Source organism: Equus asinus, chromosome 20 (genome assembly GCF_041296235.1).
Source record: "Equus asinus isolate D_3611 breed Donkey chromosome 20, EquAss-T2T_v2, whole genome shotgun sequence".
In the NCBI taxonomy this organism is placed as follows: Eukaryota; Metazoa; Chordata; class Mammalia; order Perissodactyla; family Equidae; genus Equus; species Equus asinus.
The window spans coordinates 68,201,987-68,221,451 of NC_091809.1; the positions used below are offsets into that span (position 1 = coordinate 68,201,987).

The following is a 19,465-nucleotide window of genomic DNA, read 5'->3' on the forward strand; positions in this document are numbered from 1 at the left end:
TGCCTAGGACAGTACCTGGTATAGAGCAGGCCTTCATAAAACTGAACATGTAGTATATAGCTGAGACCTTCAAGGCATTTAAACAGACTGATTCTTCATCAATTTCCACACAAGATTGTTTATAAGCAAATTCTGTTGAAAGGCAAGAATTTTGAACGCATGTAATAATAACTATAAGAGTTAATATTTGTTGAGCACTTCATACGTGCAAGGCTAAGTTAAATGCTTTATAAAATACATTAGCCTGTTTAATCCTTACAACAACTCAGTTAGCATCCGCACTTTACTGATGGAGAACCTGAGCCATAAGAAATTAGAAACTTGTCCGTTGCCATATGGCTAGTATATGAATGAGATGGAGCTCCAATTGAGGAGGAATCCAGGCTTCTTGTGGGTGTACTGGGTGAATTTTACAGGGTGAAATTCTTAGAAGACAGGTGGTTATCATGCACATCTTGTTCAGCAGGTTCAGGATAAGCTGAGTTGTCCAAAATAAGATAATTTCCCTTCAACAGAATTGTTGGCAAATTTTCCCAAGGAATACTACAGATAAAATTTAAACCAGTAAATATCCATCTGAGAACTATTAATAAAGAGAGACAGGACTTAATCCAAGCACATACTGGAGACCACAAATATTTGGGGTCATGACCCAGAGAATTTCACAAATGAAAGATGAAAAGTGGTGGTCAGCATTCGAGCTAATGTAGATGAAAAAGCCCAACAATAATTGTTTCTTATAAAGACAAATACTTTTCGCTGATCTCTCCCCTAATTACCAAATCTAAAGGCGTCTTCTAGTCTTTAACCTTTGTGTAGCAACCGACATTAGAGAACATTTCTTCTTTCTTGAGCCTCTCCCTGACTTGGTTTCCACAGCAACAGTCTATTATGGTTCTTTCACTTATATAAAGAGAAACTCTTTTCAAACTTTGATGGCAAAATTTTGTATTATTACTACAGTGTATACTAGAGAATTTAAGGGCAAAGAACACAGTTCAGTATCACAAAAATCTGGACCAGCCATTGGAAAGTCTCAAGATTAAGCGTATCAGAGCCCATCTGTCTGTCTGTCTCTCAGCTTTTTCAGGCACACAGCCATTGTTTCAGTCCTTTCGGGCTGCTATAACAAAACACCATAGACCAGGTGGCTTATAAACAACAGAAATTTACTTCTCACAGTTCTGGAGGTTGGATGTCCAAGGTCAAGACACCAGAAGATTTGGTGTCTGGTGAAGGCCCACTTCCTGATTGATCGACTACATCTTCTAGCTGCATCCTCATATGGCAGAAGAGAAGAGGGCTCTCTCTGTGGTCTCTTTTAGGGCATTAATCCTATTCATGAGGGTTCCACCCTCATGACATAATTATTTCCCAAAGGCCCCACCTTCAATACCATCACACTGGGCATTAGGTTTCAACCTATGAATTGGGAGGGGGCACAAACATTCACCCTCAGTTCTCAGGTTTACAACTCCTCCATTCCACTACAGCCAGAGATTATCTCTGAATCCCAATAACAAATTCCTGGAAGAGAGAATCTTGGTCTCCATGTCAAGGAGGGAAGGATTGGGGGTCAGGATCAGAGGCAAGGGATGATGTTGTGGGCTGAGCAAATATCTCCAAAGTTATTTACAAGGTACCTTCTCTGTGAGATTTCAAGCCTGTTGCTCCTTTTCACTACACCCTGAAAACTGTCTTCACCTCTTTATTTGCCTCTTCTCAGAGGCACAAAGTCCTGGTGAAATGAATTTCTACAGTCTGTCCCATCAGTCCCCTTCCTTCATTCTCTTTAATGCCAGTGTCAAAGACCATCAGAGGTAGAGATGGTCTCAGGACCTTCAATGGCAAACAAACATAATTTCTCATACCAGCTCACCGTTAGTCTTAGGTTGATATGGATGCCAAGTGTAGGTGTAATATGAAAGGTTGTTATAACCCATTAATGATGTCTGCCATGGGAGCAACAAACGTCTTATCAGTACATGTGTCAGATATTGATGTTTTTGATTCTTGTTCAAATTCTTTGATTTACAGGTGAGGCTTCCGAGGCTTATAGAAATGAGGTAAACTTGTCCACTGTTATTAAGAGTAGTTAGTGGCAGTCAGTGGACTAAAATCTGGATAACTCAACTATTACTACTAGTGCTGTTTCTAAGGCATCTTACTATTCCATTCTTGGGAAGTAGATATATCTAAAACAGAGAGAGAAATTTCCAGGAGCCTGAGAGAGAGCTCTCTCTTTAGTCCCATCCCAGTCCACTTTTCAGCCACAATTTAATTTAGATGATCACATATATGGAAGTCAGCATGGCAGATGGACACATCTTACAAGATGAAAGTTAACAAACCCACAGGTAAAGTGTTATACTTATTTATAACTTGAAAACACTAATTGACTAAGGCCTTAATCATACAATGTGGATGCCAAACAAACTAAAACAAAACTCTACATGTGATGACAATATCATTTCACACTTATTGAGAGCTTATTATATGCTAAGTACTTTTTTTTTTAGATTTTTTTAATTTTTTTCCTTTTTCTCCCCAACATCCCCCAGTACATAGTTGTATGTTCTTCGTTGTGGGTCCTTCTAGTTGTGGCATGTGGGACGCCACCTCAGCGTGGTTTGATGAGCAGTGCCATGTCCGCGCCCAGGATTCGAACCAACGAAACACTGGGCCTCCTGCAGCGGAGTGCGCGAACTGAACCACTCGGCCACGGGGCCAGCCTGACGCTAAGTACTTTTTAGATTACTTTATATATATATATAAACTAATTTAATCTTGACGGCAAGCCAATTCGCTACTATAATTATTCCCATTTTTACAGAAGAGGAAACTGATGCTCAGAAAGGTTAAATAATGTGTCCAACATCACATAGCTACAAGTGGTCCAGCTGGGATTCAAACATGAAGACATGTGACTCTAGTGTCCAAGCTCTTGAACACTACTCTGTGTAGCTTCTCTTGTTCCAGCTTTATTATGAAGTGTAACTATGACTAGGCATGGCAACCTGCTAAACAAGCATGTGTCATTTTGCTAAAATGCAATAAGACTGCTTTCAATAACTCACTACATGCTGGCTCTGTAATTTTGTCAGAGTTCCACATGCTTTCAAGAACAGTCTACCTCAATATGAATAAAATGTATAGATTTTTAAAACACCTGTACGTTTTCATAAGAATGTCAAGAAGCTAGGAACAAAGTCATTCAAAAATGACAGAAAATGATAGCTAACAATACTAAAACTGGACTTCAGGTTCTCAAGGTCAGTGTGAAATGACACTTCATCCTGTAGTAGCTTTTAAGGTAGAAACTTCCAGTGCTCTGAAGGGAGAGTGCTTCCAGAGAGTCCACTTTAAAGACTGAGAAATGAGAAAATAAATGAGACTCTGATGAGATCCTGATTTAGGAGGCACACCAAATGCCAGTCAACAGTAACATCCATGGGGCCTCATGCCTTACATAAAAATACTCCCACAGTTGGCACGGTACGGCATGAGAGCACCATCCATGGATGATCTTTCAGAAGGCCTGAAATGATTGTAATAATTCAATGCCACACAAGTCTGTCTTCAAAATCCCTATCTTGTTTAGAACTATCCAAATAATTAAACTCAACTTGGTCAAAAATATTGAAAAACAAACCAAAAAACTAACTAAAGTCAGGCTTCACTAGTGCAAAAACTGCTAAAATTCTTAACAATACATACCGTGAAAAGAGCACTGTACTAGAAGTCAGTGGCCCTTAGTTCCGCCAACTAGCTTTGCTCCCTCAGGAGAGCTCCACTTTCCCACCTGTACCCCAAGATCATACCTTGTATTGGTTCCCTTGGGCTGCTATAACAAAGTACCACAAACTGGAGGGCTTGAAATAACAGAAATTTATTCTCATACAGGTCTGGAGGCTAAAGGTCCCACATCAGGGTGTCGGCAGGGCCATGCTCCCTCTGAAGGCTCTAGGGGAGAATCCTTCCCGGTCTTTTCCTCGCTTCTGGTGGTCGCCAGCAATCCTCGGCATTCCTTGGTCAGTGGCAGCTTAACTCCAATCTCTGCCTCCATCTTCACATGGCCGTCTTCCCTCTCTGTCTGGGTCTCTGTGTCCAAATTTCCCTCTTCCAGCAAGGACACCAGTCACTGAATTAGGGCCCATCCTAATCCAGCATGACATCATTTTAACTTGATTACGTCTGCCAAGTCCCTATTTCCAAATAAGGTCACATTCACAGACACAGGGGGATTGGGACTTCAACCTGTCTTTTTGGGGGACACAATTTAACCCATAATATACGTGTAAAACCAAGAGGGTACACACAATCAACTGACAGATTTCCCTGAGCTTCAAAGTTCTAGGATCATTCACATGTTTATTGAGTTTGCTTACATTTTTCAAATTTGATAGCATTTGTCTTTAGCATTATAGACCATTAATCAGACCAACCTTAGCTATGCACTGACTAGCTGAGAGACCTTGGGCAAGTCACTAGGTGCCAGAGTCCCAGTTTCTTCCAAGGATTGTGGTGAGAGCTAAGCGAGCTTATATACGAAAACACTGGCAGGCAGGGGCACAGAGCCAACCTATGCTTCCCACCTTCCCATCATACCTGGGAGGGAGGGGCACACACCCAGGGGATATCCAGTAGTCTCCCTGACAATGGCATGGAAGAATGAAGAGAGGCAGGCAGTGGTTTCAATTAAAATTCACTGTTTCTCTCAGAACAGGAGAAAGTAATAAACCAATGCTGTAAATTACTGCTGTGGAATTAATGCCCAGATAGAAGAAATAAAAGAGAAATTTATTACCTTAATCAATCTCATTTTATATATATATATACAACTCCATCATCTGCTTTATTTACGTGACTCTATCACCCTCCCAAATAATTCTCAATAATTTCCAGCAGCAGCTATGCCAGCAGCTGAGCCCAAGGGCAGGCTAGCTATCGAGGAACAGCACCCCTCTCCACACTCTTTCTTGGCGGGTTAGCGGGACATGGGAGCAGCATGGAAGATGGAGCAACACCGCTAGCCACATAGAATAACCAGCACTCTGCCCCTCCGGGAGGCGCCTCTGAGCCACTTGCAAGCGCAGTGTAAGTTCCCAGTCATTCAGCAGCATCATTTCTCTGCTCTCCAGGTTGTGCCTGCTCAATCCTCTCTTTCTTTTACCAAAGTTCCCCATGCCTGCCTGTAATTCAGTTTTATAAAATGAGCACCTGAAAATCATTTTTTTCAAGCAATAGTCAAATTAACTCAAAGATCTGAATCTCATAAATGGAATAAAACACATGCTATTGTCTAAGGAGCAGCACTGTCCTTCTAAACTTGACTTAATTTGGAGGTCAAGGGTCTCCTGCCTATTTCTGAGGGTGGCACCAGTTCCCACTTAGCAAAACCTTGACAATCCCCTGATGTAGCCAAAGACAGTGATCTGGGACCTAGTCTAAATCCCCATGAATCTGCCACCTCCCTGGGGCTTGTAAATGAGCACCGCATCCTTACGAGGGATCCAAAGACCTCAGAGAGCCTTAATCTGGACACTTGACGCAGAATCCCCAACCGAGGTCAAAAGGATTTTTTAAAAAAATTTTCATCCACCTTCATTTCAGGGAAGAAACAATCCACATCTTTATCCATCAGAGGGCTGACGTTAAGCAAGAACAAGATTTGAAGCTGCTTAAACATTTCAAGGGAATAAACCCTGGAACCCTCTAGATAATCTCTTCATGCTGTTTTCTGGAGAACATGGTTCAAAACGGATTCTGATGAGAATCTTTTACCAGCCAAATCCTCTCCAAATACTAAGAGCTGAGAAAATGATAACTTCATCCACATTCATTCTGTTTGAAGTTTTGTTATTGTTTCATTCTTTCTTTTCTAATGGACTTGATTTTAAGTATTCATAGGGCCTTTAAAATCCAAAGAACTTGGAGTCAGAGGGAAGTGAGAGGCAGTTTTAGATTTCTTCCCCTTTTCATTTTATTTCATTTTTATTATTATTAATAATATACATGTTTGTATCTATATGTAGATATGGATATAGACGCACATAGGTACTTTTTGTTTTTTTAGTTATCATTACCATCACACCTCCATAGCCAGTCATTCATTTTGTACAGTGTGCTTTGTTAACGGCAATGTGAAACAGAGTCTTGCAAAATATTCCACATTAGTTCACTGGTTCTCAATGGGGGCAGTTTTACCCCCTAGGGGACATTTGACAATATCTGGAGATAGTTTGGCTGTCACAACTAGGGGGAGGGGTGGTACTGGCATCTGGTAGAGGCCAGAGATGTGACTGAACATCTTATAATGCATGGGACAGCCCCCAACAATAAGGCTTATCCAGTCCAAACTGCCAACCATATTGAGGTTGAGAAACTCTGAAATTGGTACTTATATTCACATCCAACATTCAAAAAGAGTCAACCCCCAGGAAGGAGGGCCACAGTCTCCCCAGGAGAGAGTGCATTCTTTTTTGTGATGGCCCGCCCTGACCACGCCCTCTGCACCCTTTGAGCCCCCACCCTCATCCCCTCAGCCCACAGTTGTGAGTTGATCAAATGGGGAAATGCACAGCCTCCCCAGGGACATAATGACAGTGCAGAAAAGTTCCCTTTGTCCTTGTTCATTTGAGCACATTCACGGGGATGCAAAGGTCACTGCTGAATTTAAATAACCCCCTGTGATAAATCTGCAAGAGCCCGATTTGTTCTACTGGACTTGTTGGATTAAATGAACACAATTTAATATTCTATAGGACAAGGCCTCCTTTCATGGCTGAAAGAAGGAGCGAGGGTGATTTACAGTTTCATACATACTCATTCGCTACATTATCTGCTTTGCGCCTGTACTTATGAATATCAACTCATCATCCAGCAGCCACTTCTACCCGTTCAGGAGAATTTAGCTTTCCATTAGGAAGAAATAAGGAATAAGAGATGGTAACAAGAGATTTCTACAATGTTCACTCTGAAGAAAAATCTCCAATATTTATATCCTTGTCCCTCACCTCGTGCGGTTTCTCTTTTTAATCTGTGATTTTTATAACATAAAGTAAGGTTTCCTTCTGTTTTCCAGGAAAAGGTGGTTTTCTAAGCAGATTACCACCAAACAGGGCTGTGCGTAAATGCAAGGCTTAGCTTACTTATGATACCAAATTATTTTTGACCACCACGAGCTCATGAGCTAATGTTTTAATAATGGCATACTAATATCAAATGTTTCTGTATTCATTAAAGTAGGTTTGAATTTCACTTAACTAACAGATTCTGCTTAATTCTATATATTTGGAAATAATGCAAGTGTATCCAAACATTTATACAACCCAGATTTTTATTAACCACAAGACTTAGGAATCAGCGATGTTTTTGCTCAGAGGTGATTAGAGACAGGATTTTCATTTTTATCCACTTTATAAAACAGGAAGTATAAGCAAGGGTATGAGAGTTGATTTTGGGGGTGGGTGGAGACAGCACTTTGAATTCACAGTCAAATCTCAAAACTCCAGCACTATAAGGCAAGATTGTATGGAAAAAAGTTGGCGACCTTGTCCTCAGGTGGGTCTCTTAGCACCGTGTTACCTCCGTCTTGTTTCTCTTTGGACACTAAATTCTAGAGCCTTGTTAACCAGACTCTCAGGAAAGCAACATCAGCATCGCCCAGGAACTTGTTACAAATGAAAATCACTGGGCTCCACCCCAGGAATTTATAGTCTAACAAGCTTGCTGGGTGATTATCTTCAAGCTGAAGTGTGGTCTAGATTTCTCTGTTACTCCTCCCCTTAAATACTTACCCACTATGTCTTATACCATCTAGCAAAAGGCAAGCTGATATTATTTGGAGTTGATGAAAAAAACTAAGGTTATCCAATATTTTAATAAGTTACCTTCCTGTTTTAATAGGGAAAAATGTCTAACCCCAAAGGAATCAATAGTTAAGGGTAGGATTGGAGGTATTCCTGTAGCAGACACACTTCTGAAGAGGATCTTTTTCTCTACACTCACCTGGTGGAGAGGGCAGCTAATCTTCCTACACATTAAGTACACTTTGGTCAGGTTAATCCCAAGATGCTCATGGAAAATAAAAGAAAGCTGAGCTTTGCCTCCACTTAAATAAGGTGGAGATGCCAGTGACCAGAGCACGGGCCAAAGGGAGACATGGCAGCTGCAGGAAAGAATTTAGAAAGCCAGTGCCCAAGATAATCAACCATCAGATCTGGATTAAGCAAGGATCACTTTCATGGCCACAGGCTCTCACCCAGCATATGCTAATCCTAGATCCACGTTTAACAGAGGCAAAGGAAAGAATCAAGGGATCTCTCTTATGTATGCTTTTTCTCTCTAAAATAATGAAAGAAGTAGGCCTCTCAGAAGGAAGATATAAAATCCAAGGCTTTTTAAAATCTGAATATCACCAAACCAAAAAACAAAAGAGAAGTGCATATTTTCTACTTCTAGTATCTTACAACACTCTGGACATTTATGAGACTTTTAAAATTCCTTTTCTAATGATATAATGCCTCTCAAACTAACCTAAATATCAATGGATGGGCTTTCAAGTCCAGCTTAACTTGTTTCTATTCCCTGGGTAGTTGTCTGGCTTCTCTCTCTGCAGGTGGACCCATGCTTCAGGGCCCGCTTCAGGTCTGTGAAGTCCTTGCCTCAGTCCCCCTTACTCAAGCTGGCATTGACCTTGCCCCACCCTGATACGTTATTCTGTTCACAGCTTATATTCCCAGAGTTTGACTATTTATTTCTTATAAACTGCCTTACACTTTTGCTAACGTATATCATATATGTGATGGTCCTATTTTCCCCTTGAGATTGCAATCCCTGAGTGAGGACACTGTCTTCTACGTCTAGCACCCTTCCACCAACACCTGGCTCTAGAACAGCAGCCATAAACAGTAGTGCACAATACACTTTGTAAAACTGAATAGAGGGTTCCAGTGCTACATACCAATAAGTAAGGAAAGTCACTGCTGCCTCTCAAGTATGCCTTCCTCAAAAGACAGTGGTGTTGTGAAGCAGTATGCTTGCAACTTATGCAAACTTTCTTCCGGTGGGGAATAGAGGATGATTAGTGGTAACAACACAACTAACATTTACTGAGTGCTGTACTAAATGCTGGCATGCTGGCACGGTGCTAAGTGGCTGAGTCCATGCTGTAGACATGACTAAAATAAACATTCCAAAACCCTAGAGGAACTTCCCACACCTGTTCCCCCATTCAGCCTGGATGACCAATCAGTGGCCAGCTTGGATTTCCTTACACGTGCTAGCAGGAAGCATTTGAGTTCCTGCGCCCCCAAAGAGGCACGTGAACACCAGCCTGTTGGGTGTCTCCTGCTCAGAACAGGAGGGTAGGGCTCCAATTACTGACCAGTTAAGACAGGCCTATGCAAGGAGGCTGCATTTGAAGGAATCCAACTTCGCAGCCTGGAATTAATCAAGGGTTCTCTGTAGAGGCCAGAAAGGACCTTGCAGCATTACAGCTTCGTTTTTCTGCTTTTTTTAAAGATTTTATTTTTTCCTTTTTCTCCCAAAGACCCCCAGCACATAGCTGTGTATTTTTAGTTGTGGATCCTTCTAGTTGTGGCATGTGGGATGCCGCCTCAGCGTGGCCTGATGAGCAGTGCCATGTCCGCGCCCAGGATCCGAACCGGCGAAACCCTGGGCCACCGAAGCAAGAGTGCGTGAACGCAACCACTCGGCCATGGGGCTGGCTCCTCGTTTTTCTTCTCAAGCCACAGGAATTACTGAAGAAGGTCCACAGACTACTGATTCTATGTGATTTTTAGATCTAGTAGAAAGAAATCAAACGGTTCTTTCAGTAGAGAACAGAGTGTTCAATAAAGATGTCTCCCTCCCTGAGTCCGGGACATCTGTTACCTGCTGCAAGCTGTGGACTATAAGGATTAATTTTATTTGAATTTGCATGAATCATTTTCATCTTTATTTATTATGTAGCGCATTGCCAAAACAAAACAAAACTTTACAAATTTGAGCTCCACCACAGAGGAAGTAATGAAAGGTCAGTTTACTAGAGTCCATATCTAGTTAAAAAAATCTGAAGCATAAGTCTTTCCTAAACATACTGGTTAGGTACGCCTCCTGTTTCATCACTGAAAAGTGCTACATTAACACAACTATTTCAGACAAATGACATTAGAGAGACAGGAAGAAATGTCAAAAATTAAAGCATGTCGGGGCCAGCCCCGTGGCTGAGTGGTTAAGTTTGTGCACTCCGCTGCAGGCGGCCCAGGGTTTTGTCGGTTCGAATCCTGGGCGCGGACATGGTACCACTCATCAAACCATGCTGAGGTGGCGTCCCACATGCCACAACTAGAAGGACCCACAACTAAGAATATACAACTATGTACTGGGGGGCTTTGGGGAGAAAAAGGAAAAACATAAAATCTTAAAAAAAAAAAAAATTAAGCATGTCATAGAGACTGCTGAGCTGGCTGAAGGTTGCTCCACAGGCATCATGATACAGCAACCAGCTTAACGAGAATTATACCAGGCTGTGGTTCTGCCAATCTCAACAGAAACAGGCATAGTGATAACATGATTCTTCTAGAGCTTTGCAGTTTACCAATAACCTTCAAACACATCATGACAGTCTTCATGAGGAACCCCTGTGAAACAAGCAAGGTCATTCCCGTTTTCTAGGTAACAGCCTGAGGTCCAAGGACATTAAATGGCATGCCTGTAACCGGAGTTAAGCAGTCAGGATGGGGTATCAACTTCAGCTGCAGAGTTTCCATGTGCCAGGCACTGTGCTAAGCACTTCACATGAGGACTCTCATATTCCTTGCAACAATCTTTTTCTCACTGAAAAGTAAAGTTCAGAGAGGTTCAATAACTTGCCTGAGTTCACAAAGCTGGTGAGGCCAGGACTGTCTGATTTAGTGTATGTTTACCTTGCTGTGGTCCATGGTGATTCCCAGTTAGGAAGAGCAGAGCAAGGATTTGAAATCTAGGACTTCCAACCCCAGATGTTACCTCCTCTATGAAGCACTCCCTGACCATCACTCTCGCCAACCCCATATTGAGTGAAACGCTTCTACCGTAATCCATTATTGCACTCTTTCACTTTCATGAATATTTGTTAATTATTTTGTTAATTTCACATACCTCTGGGTCCCTGAAAGGTTTAGATCATATCTTAAGTCTATAAATCTATTTATTAGATCTTGTTTGAGAACTAGTGGGCACAATAAATGCTTGGTGAGTGAATAAATGGATAAACAAAATCCAGTATTTTCTAATCATATGTCTGAAAATTACAAAGTATGCTATATATTTCCTTTAGACAATTAGAAAAGTTGGTCTTAAATGTCATTGCTGGCACAAATGCTTGTAAAAATCTTTGGCAAAGACAGAGAAATTATAAATATGATTAAGGCTCTCATTATGCAATACAAGCCAAATTGTGATAATAAGTACTTTCTGAGAATTCACATGCAAAGTTTTAAAAACTGTATAAAAGATAGTTTTAGTTACATGAGTCTACATATTCTCCTCTGCATATAACATGCAATCTATATTCTTCACATCCAATGCAAATTCTTCCCTGTGGCATTGATTCTTTCTTTATCTTCCGTCATAAGCAGAAGAAGAGAAGAGTTGAAACTGCCCTTTTGCAGGGTCCTTAAACTTAACAAAAAGAGGGTGCTGGGCTCACTATTCATGACTCCAGCGGCCATGGAATTAACACGGAAGACACAGAATCTGACCACAGAGGTTTCAGATTCCACAGGGGCTGTGAAATCTGAAGATGGGTGTGCCCTCAACTTCTTTACTGTGCCTTTTTTTCTCTCTCTCTCTTTCTTGACTTTCTAAAGTATCTGAATTCACGTCTCTATCACCATATTACACGGAGCTCTTTGCTATACTGAGAAAGTGAACCAGGAGGGGCTTCCCAGCACAGCTCAAGGGCTCCTCCTGTACATGCGCAGTTTCTCCTACTTAATGGGGCACTGAAAGGATGGGCTAGCTTCAAATCTCTATGTCTTCTCCTTCAAGTTTAAGTAGGCCTCAATCAGACACCGATAGCTGATGACCACTCTTCTTACAATGAAATCTGAGTCACATCCTGATTCACCACTGTAGAATGCCAACCTCTGCTTAACCAAATGACTGACCCACTCATCATTAGAGAAAATCAGCAGTTTCCAAAAAACTGAGCATTCTCTTCAAATTATGTTAATGGGAAGCTGACATTTATAAAACACGTGGGGTCAGTGGTACATTTCTGCTTTAATAAATAACAGGCAGGAGAAAGGACTATCAACTCTGTCAGTAGTTTGTCAGGAAAGCCGTGTGTGTCCATACCAACAAATATCAACCTAGCCTAACTTCACCAGTATCAACTCATTTGCCTAGGCAAAATAGCAATATTATTTTATTCATATTCTTCTAAATTTCAATTAACTCAAACTCTATTCATCACAACTCTCACTGAGCATTTGACTCCCTTGTTCCGCTCTAAAAGAGGCAAATCACAGGAAAATAAGGAACCTCTGAGATTTCCTCTGCAAAGCATTTTTCCAGTGTACAGACTTGTCTCACAATGCATTCAACCAAACTCTCCACCTACTCTTTCCAATCCTTAGTCAACAAACTAAGTTTTCAGTACTATCCCCAGAAACTTTTTAAGCAAAAGACCAGAAAATTAAAATTTTGTATATTTTATGTAAAGATTGAGACACTGGCAGTTCTTCTAAGCATTGACACTTCACTGATGGGTAGTACGGGAATCACAAGAAATCTGAGGCTTAAACTTAAGGCTTTAAGGAGATCATTTACAGTAAGCTGACTAAGGCCAAGCAAAGGAGAAGTTCCTAGAAGTAGAGGTGTCACAAAGCCAGCTTACCCATGGAACCCAGCATGGGCCAGATTACTCTCCCCAAAGAAACAGAAAGGCAGCAGCTGGCCCTGTGAGTGCACTGGGAATCACTGTTTTTTATTTTGAATAAAGCAAGTCTAAGGCTCTCTGTGAAAGCCTCTAATTTCTATTAGATCACTTCACCTTGATGTCAGCTGAAATCAAAACATACCAACCAGACAAGGAGAATGTTCACCCTTTCAAAGGCGACCCCAGAAAGAAAGAGATTCTCTACACAATAAAATCAATAAGGAGATAAATAAAATAATACAAATAAGCAAATGCTAGGCTGATGGATTTAAAAGCTGGACTACCAATTTAAAAAAGTCATATGAGCATTCTCTTACCTGTTTTGATATTGATGGCAAAAAAATTCTGAGGATTCCCACTTGTAATCCTGTATGTCAGTTTTTCATTGGAACTGGAGTCAGGATCCTCAGCCTGGATCTGAATGACAGATACATCCTTCGGAGAGTTTTCCATGACAACAGGATAATAAATAGGTTCCGAGGTCAGCGGGGCATTGTCATTCACATCTTCAATTTCAATGTAGACCTCAATAGTGGAATAGAGTGGAACAACGCCCCGATCCGTGGCATACACTGTCAGCCAGTACGACCCTGTTGTCTCGCGATCAAGAATGTCTGCAGTAGAGATGACTCCTAAGAGACAACAGAGAGAGTATAACTACTACAGAAAAACTTGAAGACATCAAGTAAATCATCCCAAATTCAATAGGGCTGCACTAAGTGATTTTGGCATATGAAAAAAAATCCACAATACAAGATTAAATTAAGATGTTTCTCTTTACATAAGAAAATTATTTTCTGCAAAATCACGTTAAATAGTTCTACCTTTTGAGAAGCAGAATTACATTCACAAATCCTTTATTTGAATTTTTTGGATAGACATATCAACACATGCATACATAACAGAGAAGAGACAATAGAAAGCAATGGGAAGAAAGAGGGCCAGAGGTCAAAACACTTCCCATGTTGCATGGGAAATGAGTACAATATCAGCCCAATATCTCCACTGACTTGATATTGAATTGATTTCCTATGCAACAAAAAGCTCTCCCAGGGTAAATTATTTTATCTTTCCTTCACAAAAACGAAAAAGACCTTTCAAATGTTCTTTTGCCTGTTAGGATGGAAAATATTTTGCATGCAAAGACATAAGCCTCCTTCATAGTATTTCCCTGAAAGTCAAGTGTCACAGTTATTCCAAACAATCAGAGAAGCAGCCATACCAACACACTTTCTAAATAAGCTCCAGCTCCCTCAAGAATGCTACAGAGGGCCCTAAATAAACTCTGAGCCACTTTGAGAGATACTCACGGACAATCGTTTTAAATTAGAAGCAGAAAAATGTCTAAACTGCTCCCTCCCATCTTTCTCATTTCATGGTTGAAACGAGTGCCAACCAGGAAACTGGATGTCTTCCAGAAAAGCCAACGAGAATACACAGTGCTCTTTAATGCCTTTACAGCCCTCACTCAAATCACCAAGCTCTAGAAACTTACTATAGGAACAGGCCCATAAGCACTTTCCATGGTGATGGGGAAACTCTGGGGTTCAGCCTACAAAAACTCTAAGAGTAGTCAGGATACTCATGGAAGGCATGAGATTAACGTAAACTCTATACTCTAAAAGACACCCATGATAGGCGTCAGGAACAGTTCTCCAATTCTGGCCTGAATCTTCTATCTTCTGTATTCCTATCTGGGTTTTGATTGCATTAGGTACATAATTTGTCTACAGACCCTGCATAATTAAGCAAACTACCAAGTATAGCAACCAAGAGAAAGGAGGCCATCTGTCCAGAAACAGTTAGGCTGGAATACTTAAAGTTGCCTAAAACTCAGAACAGCTCAAAGGGAGGTAACCCAACTGATGTTGAAGTTTCAACTCCAAACTTATCCACCAAAGAACCTTGCATAGTGTTATGCCATGCAACAAAAGATAATCTTAAGTATTCTCAATGGAAATATGTAAAACATAATGGGTTACTGTAAATTCATGGGTGATACCCGGAAGTCAAAATAGAAATGCCAGTATGGCATTAGAAGAGTAGATAGCAGATAACAGAGTGGGTAGAAAAACAGAAAGAGTAAAAAACAATGATTGTAAACATAATGCTCTGTGTCCACTGATTGAATGATTAACGAGTAGACATAAACTGGGTAAGACAGGGTAGAATGTCAACATGGCAATAAGGTCCAGAGAAGGCTCTGAGGTCTGGAGACCTGGCCAGCTATGAGCACATCCACAAGTACAGGGCATAGGTCTATTAGAGACACCACACTAGTTTCATGGGACATTCATAGCAGTCATAGCCATGAGCCACTGTGCAGACATGGGTGGTGCTGCCACCCAGAAGAATTGGAGCGCTTCAAGTCAGAGGGTGGTCAAGTAACCGGAAATCAAGTAATCTCTGGAATGGAGACAAAGAGTAGGCAGGCAGTATCTGGGATGAGGGATATAGGTTGCAAAAAATGCTCTAAAGGTTCTGGGAATCACCTCTTGCATGAGACCTGTCAATTCAATTCACAAGCATCTACTGGACCCTGGAGGAACATAGGTAAAAGAGAAGGAATCTCTGTCTTCAAGGGACTCACAGCCTTGTTGTGAGGACAGATCTCTAATGAGGAGGTCTGCACTGAGGGAATAACTGCACAGCCAACAGCCAGGAGGACTCTGTCTCCTCTAGTTTAGACTGATACACTGGGAAGGGCAAAGAATCTAGAAACAGAGAGAGGAGGCAGGCAAGGGAAACAGCATTTACTGAGCATTTATAATGTGCTATGAGACTTGCAACACAACTTCTCTATAATGTAAGCTTTATAATCCTCTCTTATTGATGAGGGCATCAAGTCTCAAATGTGAGTAGGTAACTTGCCCAAGGTCGCACGGCTAACTGTAGAAAAACTCAGGTCTGTCTGCCTCGAATGCTCCAATTTCAAATCTAGACTCCATTACTCACTACCTGTTTGACCCTGGACAAGCTGTTTAAACTAAGCAAGCCCAGTTTTACTACCCATATCTCAGTGTTGTGATCATGTAATTAAATGTATGCCAAGAGTTTGGCAAACTGCTTGCAATGTAGTAGATGCTGAGTACATGTTAAATCAATGTGAATCAAAAGCGATACCAAAGCCTTGTAAATAGTACCCACACCCCAAAGCAAGGGACAATCTGGAGAGGAAAGAAGTTTGGGATGGACTGTCCTGTTGGATATTTTTTCTTCTCTGGTCACGTGGCATTCTCGCATAGTTTTTGTGACTTGCCCATGATACCTTTTCATGAAAATATCTGGTCTGTTTGGGGAAGAGCAAAGCAAGGCCACTAAAAAGAGAACTTAATAAGCAACAAAATCAAAGAAGTTTAGTCAGCTTTGTTTGTACCTTGCCTGATTCCCCCCCACGAATGCACTCACATGCACACACAAGCAAGCATATGTGTTCAGGTGTACACACGCACACACATACAAATTTCCAGTCATAGAATTGCTTTGAGATCCTTGGAAGTCACTTAATTCTCTTTTCTTGCACCTGTCAAACTGGAAGATAGTATATCACAGGCTTTGGATATTAAATGATTTTGAGAAGTCCTTGGATGAGAGGCACCCACAAATGCAAATTAAAATATATGGGTGGAATTTTACTCTATTTTTAAATGAAAGATCAGACATGCCCCTAGAAATTAGAATTCTCTCTAAGATAAAATATGTCTATGGCTATATTCACTCATTAACTAGAAGTGTAATGAGTATTCTGGAACATAGTGTTCAGGCATCAGTCTCATGATCCAAAAATTGGAGAAAGTGAAAAGCATGACTCTGAACTGTGTTGACAATTATTACAAGATTCATCCAAGACTCCATATTAACCATATTAATACAACCAATGCCTAATGACAGCATTCCCTTGCTTCCTTCTGTGCTTCACACCTCATTATGATCTTCATGGTTACAACTAAAAATGTAAATCCATATGACCTTTTCTATCAAGCAAAAATTTACTTTGAGGTGGCCCAAGGACTGCCAAAAATGAGCCCTTATCTTTGTGACAACTACTATACATTCTTTATTATTATTTTTAATTGAGGCATAATTCACATACAATAAACTGCACATAGTAAAGTAAACAATTCGGCAAGTTTTGATATCTGTGAAACCATCACCACAATCAAGATAAAAAAACACAACCATTATCCCCAAAAGTATTCTCCTTCCCACTTTTAATCCAATTAAAAATGCTCCCAATTTTCCCTACTCTCGGGCAACCAGACTAGCTTTCTGTCACTACAGATTAATTTATATTTTCTAGAATTTTATAAAAATGGAATCATATAGTATGTATTCTTTCAGTCTGCCTTCTTTCACCCAGAATAATTATTTTGAGATTCAGCCAATGTTGTATATATAATAAGACATCATACTTTTATATTTCTGAGTAGTATTCCACTATACAAGAACACCATAATTTTTTTTAACCCTTGACTTTTTGGACATTTAGGTTGCTTTCACATGTTACAAATAAAGCTGCTAAGAACATTTCAAATACAAGTTCTGCATGGAAGTACCTTCATTACTCAAATAATTACCTAGGAAGAGAATGGTTATATCACATGGCAGGTGTACACTTACACCATTTTCCATTCTCACTAGTAGTAAGCATGGAGCATTCCAGTTGCTCTGCATCTTCACCTGTGGCATACTTGCCATAGTCAGTTACCTTAATTTTAGACATTCTAATGAGTATGTAGTGGTATATCCTGCTTTTAATTCACATTTCCTGATGATGTTGAGCATCTTTGAAAGTGCTTATTTTCCATCTCCCTCTGTTCTTTGGGTAAATGTTCAAATTTTTCATCCATTTTTAAAATTGGATTGTTTGTTTTCTTATTATTGAGTTTTCAGAATTCTCTATATGTTCTGGATAAAATTCTTGTATCAGATATGTCATTTGCAAATATTTTTCCTCAGTCCATGGCTTGTCTTTCCATTCTCTTAATAATACCTTTTGAAGACCAGAAATTTTTAATTTTAATGATATCTAATTTATCAATTTTTCTTTTATAGATCATGAGCTTTTGGTATGTGTCTAAGAAATCTTTGCCTAACTCAAAGTTACAAAGATTTTTCTCCTGTATTTTCTTCTAGAAGTTTATAGTCTCAGGTTTTATATCTATAAGTATGATCAATTTGGAGTTAATGTTTGTATATGACTCAAGGTATAGATCTAGGTTCATTTTTTTTGTATGTAGATATTCATTGTTTCAGCCCCATTTGTTGAAAAGACTATCTTTTTTCCATTGAATTGCCTTTGCCTCTTTGTCAAAAAGCAATTGACCATGTATGCATGAGTCTATTTCTGGACTCTCCATTCTGTTCCATTGATCCATTTGTCTATCTGCACATCCATATCACACTGTCTTAATTAATGTAACTTCATAATTAGTCTAGAAATCAGGAAACATAAGTCTTAAAATTGTGCTGTTCTTTTTCAAAGTTGTTTGGGATATTCCAGATGCTTTGTGTTTCCATATGAATTGTAGAATCATCTTTAGACTCCATATGAAATTTAGAAAAACCTACTAGTATATTTACTGGGATTGTGTTGACTCTATAGATCATTTTGGAAAGAGCTGACACCTTAACAACTTTGATTCTACTGATCCATGAAAATGGTATATCTCTCTATTTGTCTTCTTTTATTTCTCTAAGCAATGCTTTTCAGTACACAGATCTTGCACATCTTCTGCCAAATCTATCCCTAAACATTTTATATTTTGATGCTATTGTAAATGGCATTATTAATTTTAATTTCAACTTTTTTGTTGTCAGTATATATAATATGATTGATTTTTGTATATTGATCTTGTTTCCTGCAACCTTGTTAAACTCTCTTATTAGTTATCAGAGTTTTTACAAATTCCATAGAACTTTCTACATAGAAGATGGTATTATTTCCAAACAGGGACAGTTTTACCACCTTCATCACTTCCACACCCACTATTTAATCATTGTGTGCCTGGTACTATGATAGGTGAAATAAATGCATCTTCATTAAATTTTCTAAAACCCTTGTTCATTCAGCAAATACATATTCATGCCAAGCCCTCAAGAAGTAGTTACTATTTTATCCACATATTACAGGTAAGGAAGCAAAGATATAGGTTAAGTAACTTGCCGATGATCACTCAGCCTGTAAATAGAAGATCAAGTGCTCAAATCTTGGTCAGTGAAACTCGAGATCAATTGTTAACCAAAATACAATATTGCCTTTTTTTTTTTTTTTTGAGGAATATTAGCCCTGAGCTAATATCTGCTGCCAAGCCTCCTCTTTTTGCTGAGGAAGACCGGCCCTGAGCTAACATCTGTGCCCATCTCCCTCTACTTTATATGTGGGACACCTACCACAGCATGGCTTTTGCCAAGCGGTTCCATGTCCGCATCCAGGATCCGAACTGGTGAACCCCAGGGCCACCAAAGAGGAATGTGCGAACTTAACCACTGAGCCACCAGGCTGGCCCCCAATATTGTCTTCTTAACCCATATGGA

General features: G+C 40.0%; 1 protein-coding gene across 2 annotated transcripts in view; it reads right to left on the reverse strand.

Moving 5' to 3' along the window:
* The window catches only part of FAT3 (FAT atypical cadherin 3), a 616,260-nt gene that overhangs the window by 324,659 nt on the left and 272,136 nt on the right, over positions 1-19,465 (reverse strand). For both annotated transcript variants that reach the window (XM_070490463.1, XM_070490462.1), the window contains exon 3: positions 13,246-13,560. In XM_070490463.1, the coding sequence (XP_070346564.1) occupies positions 13,246-13,560 (315 nt within the window). The remainder of the gene's footprint in view (positions 1-13,245; positions 13,561-19,465) is intronic.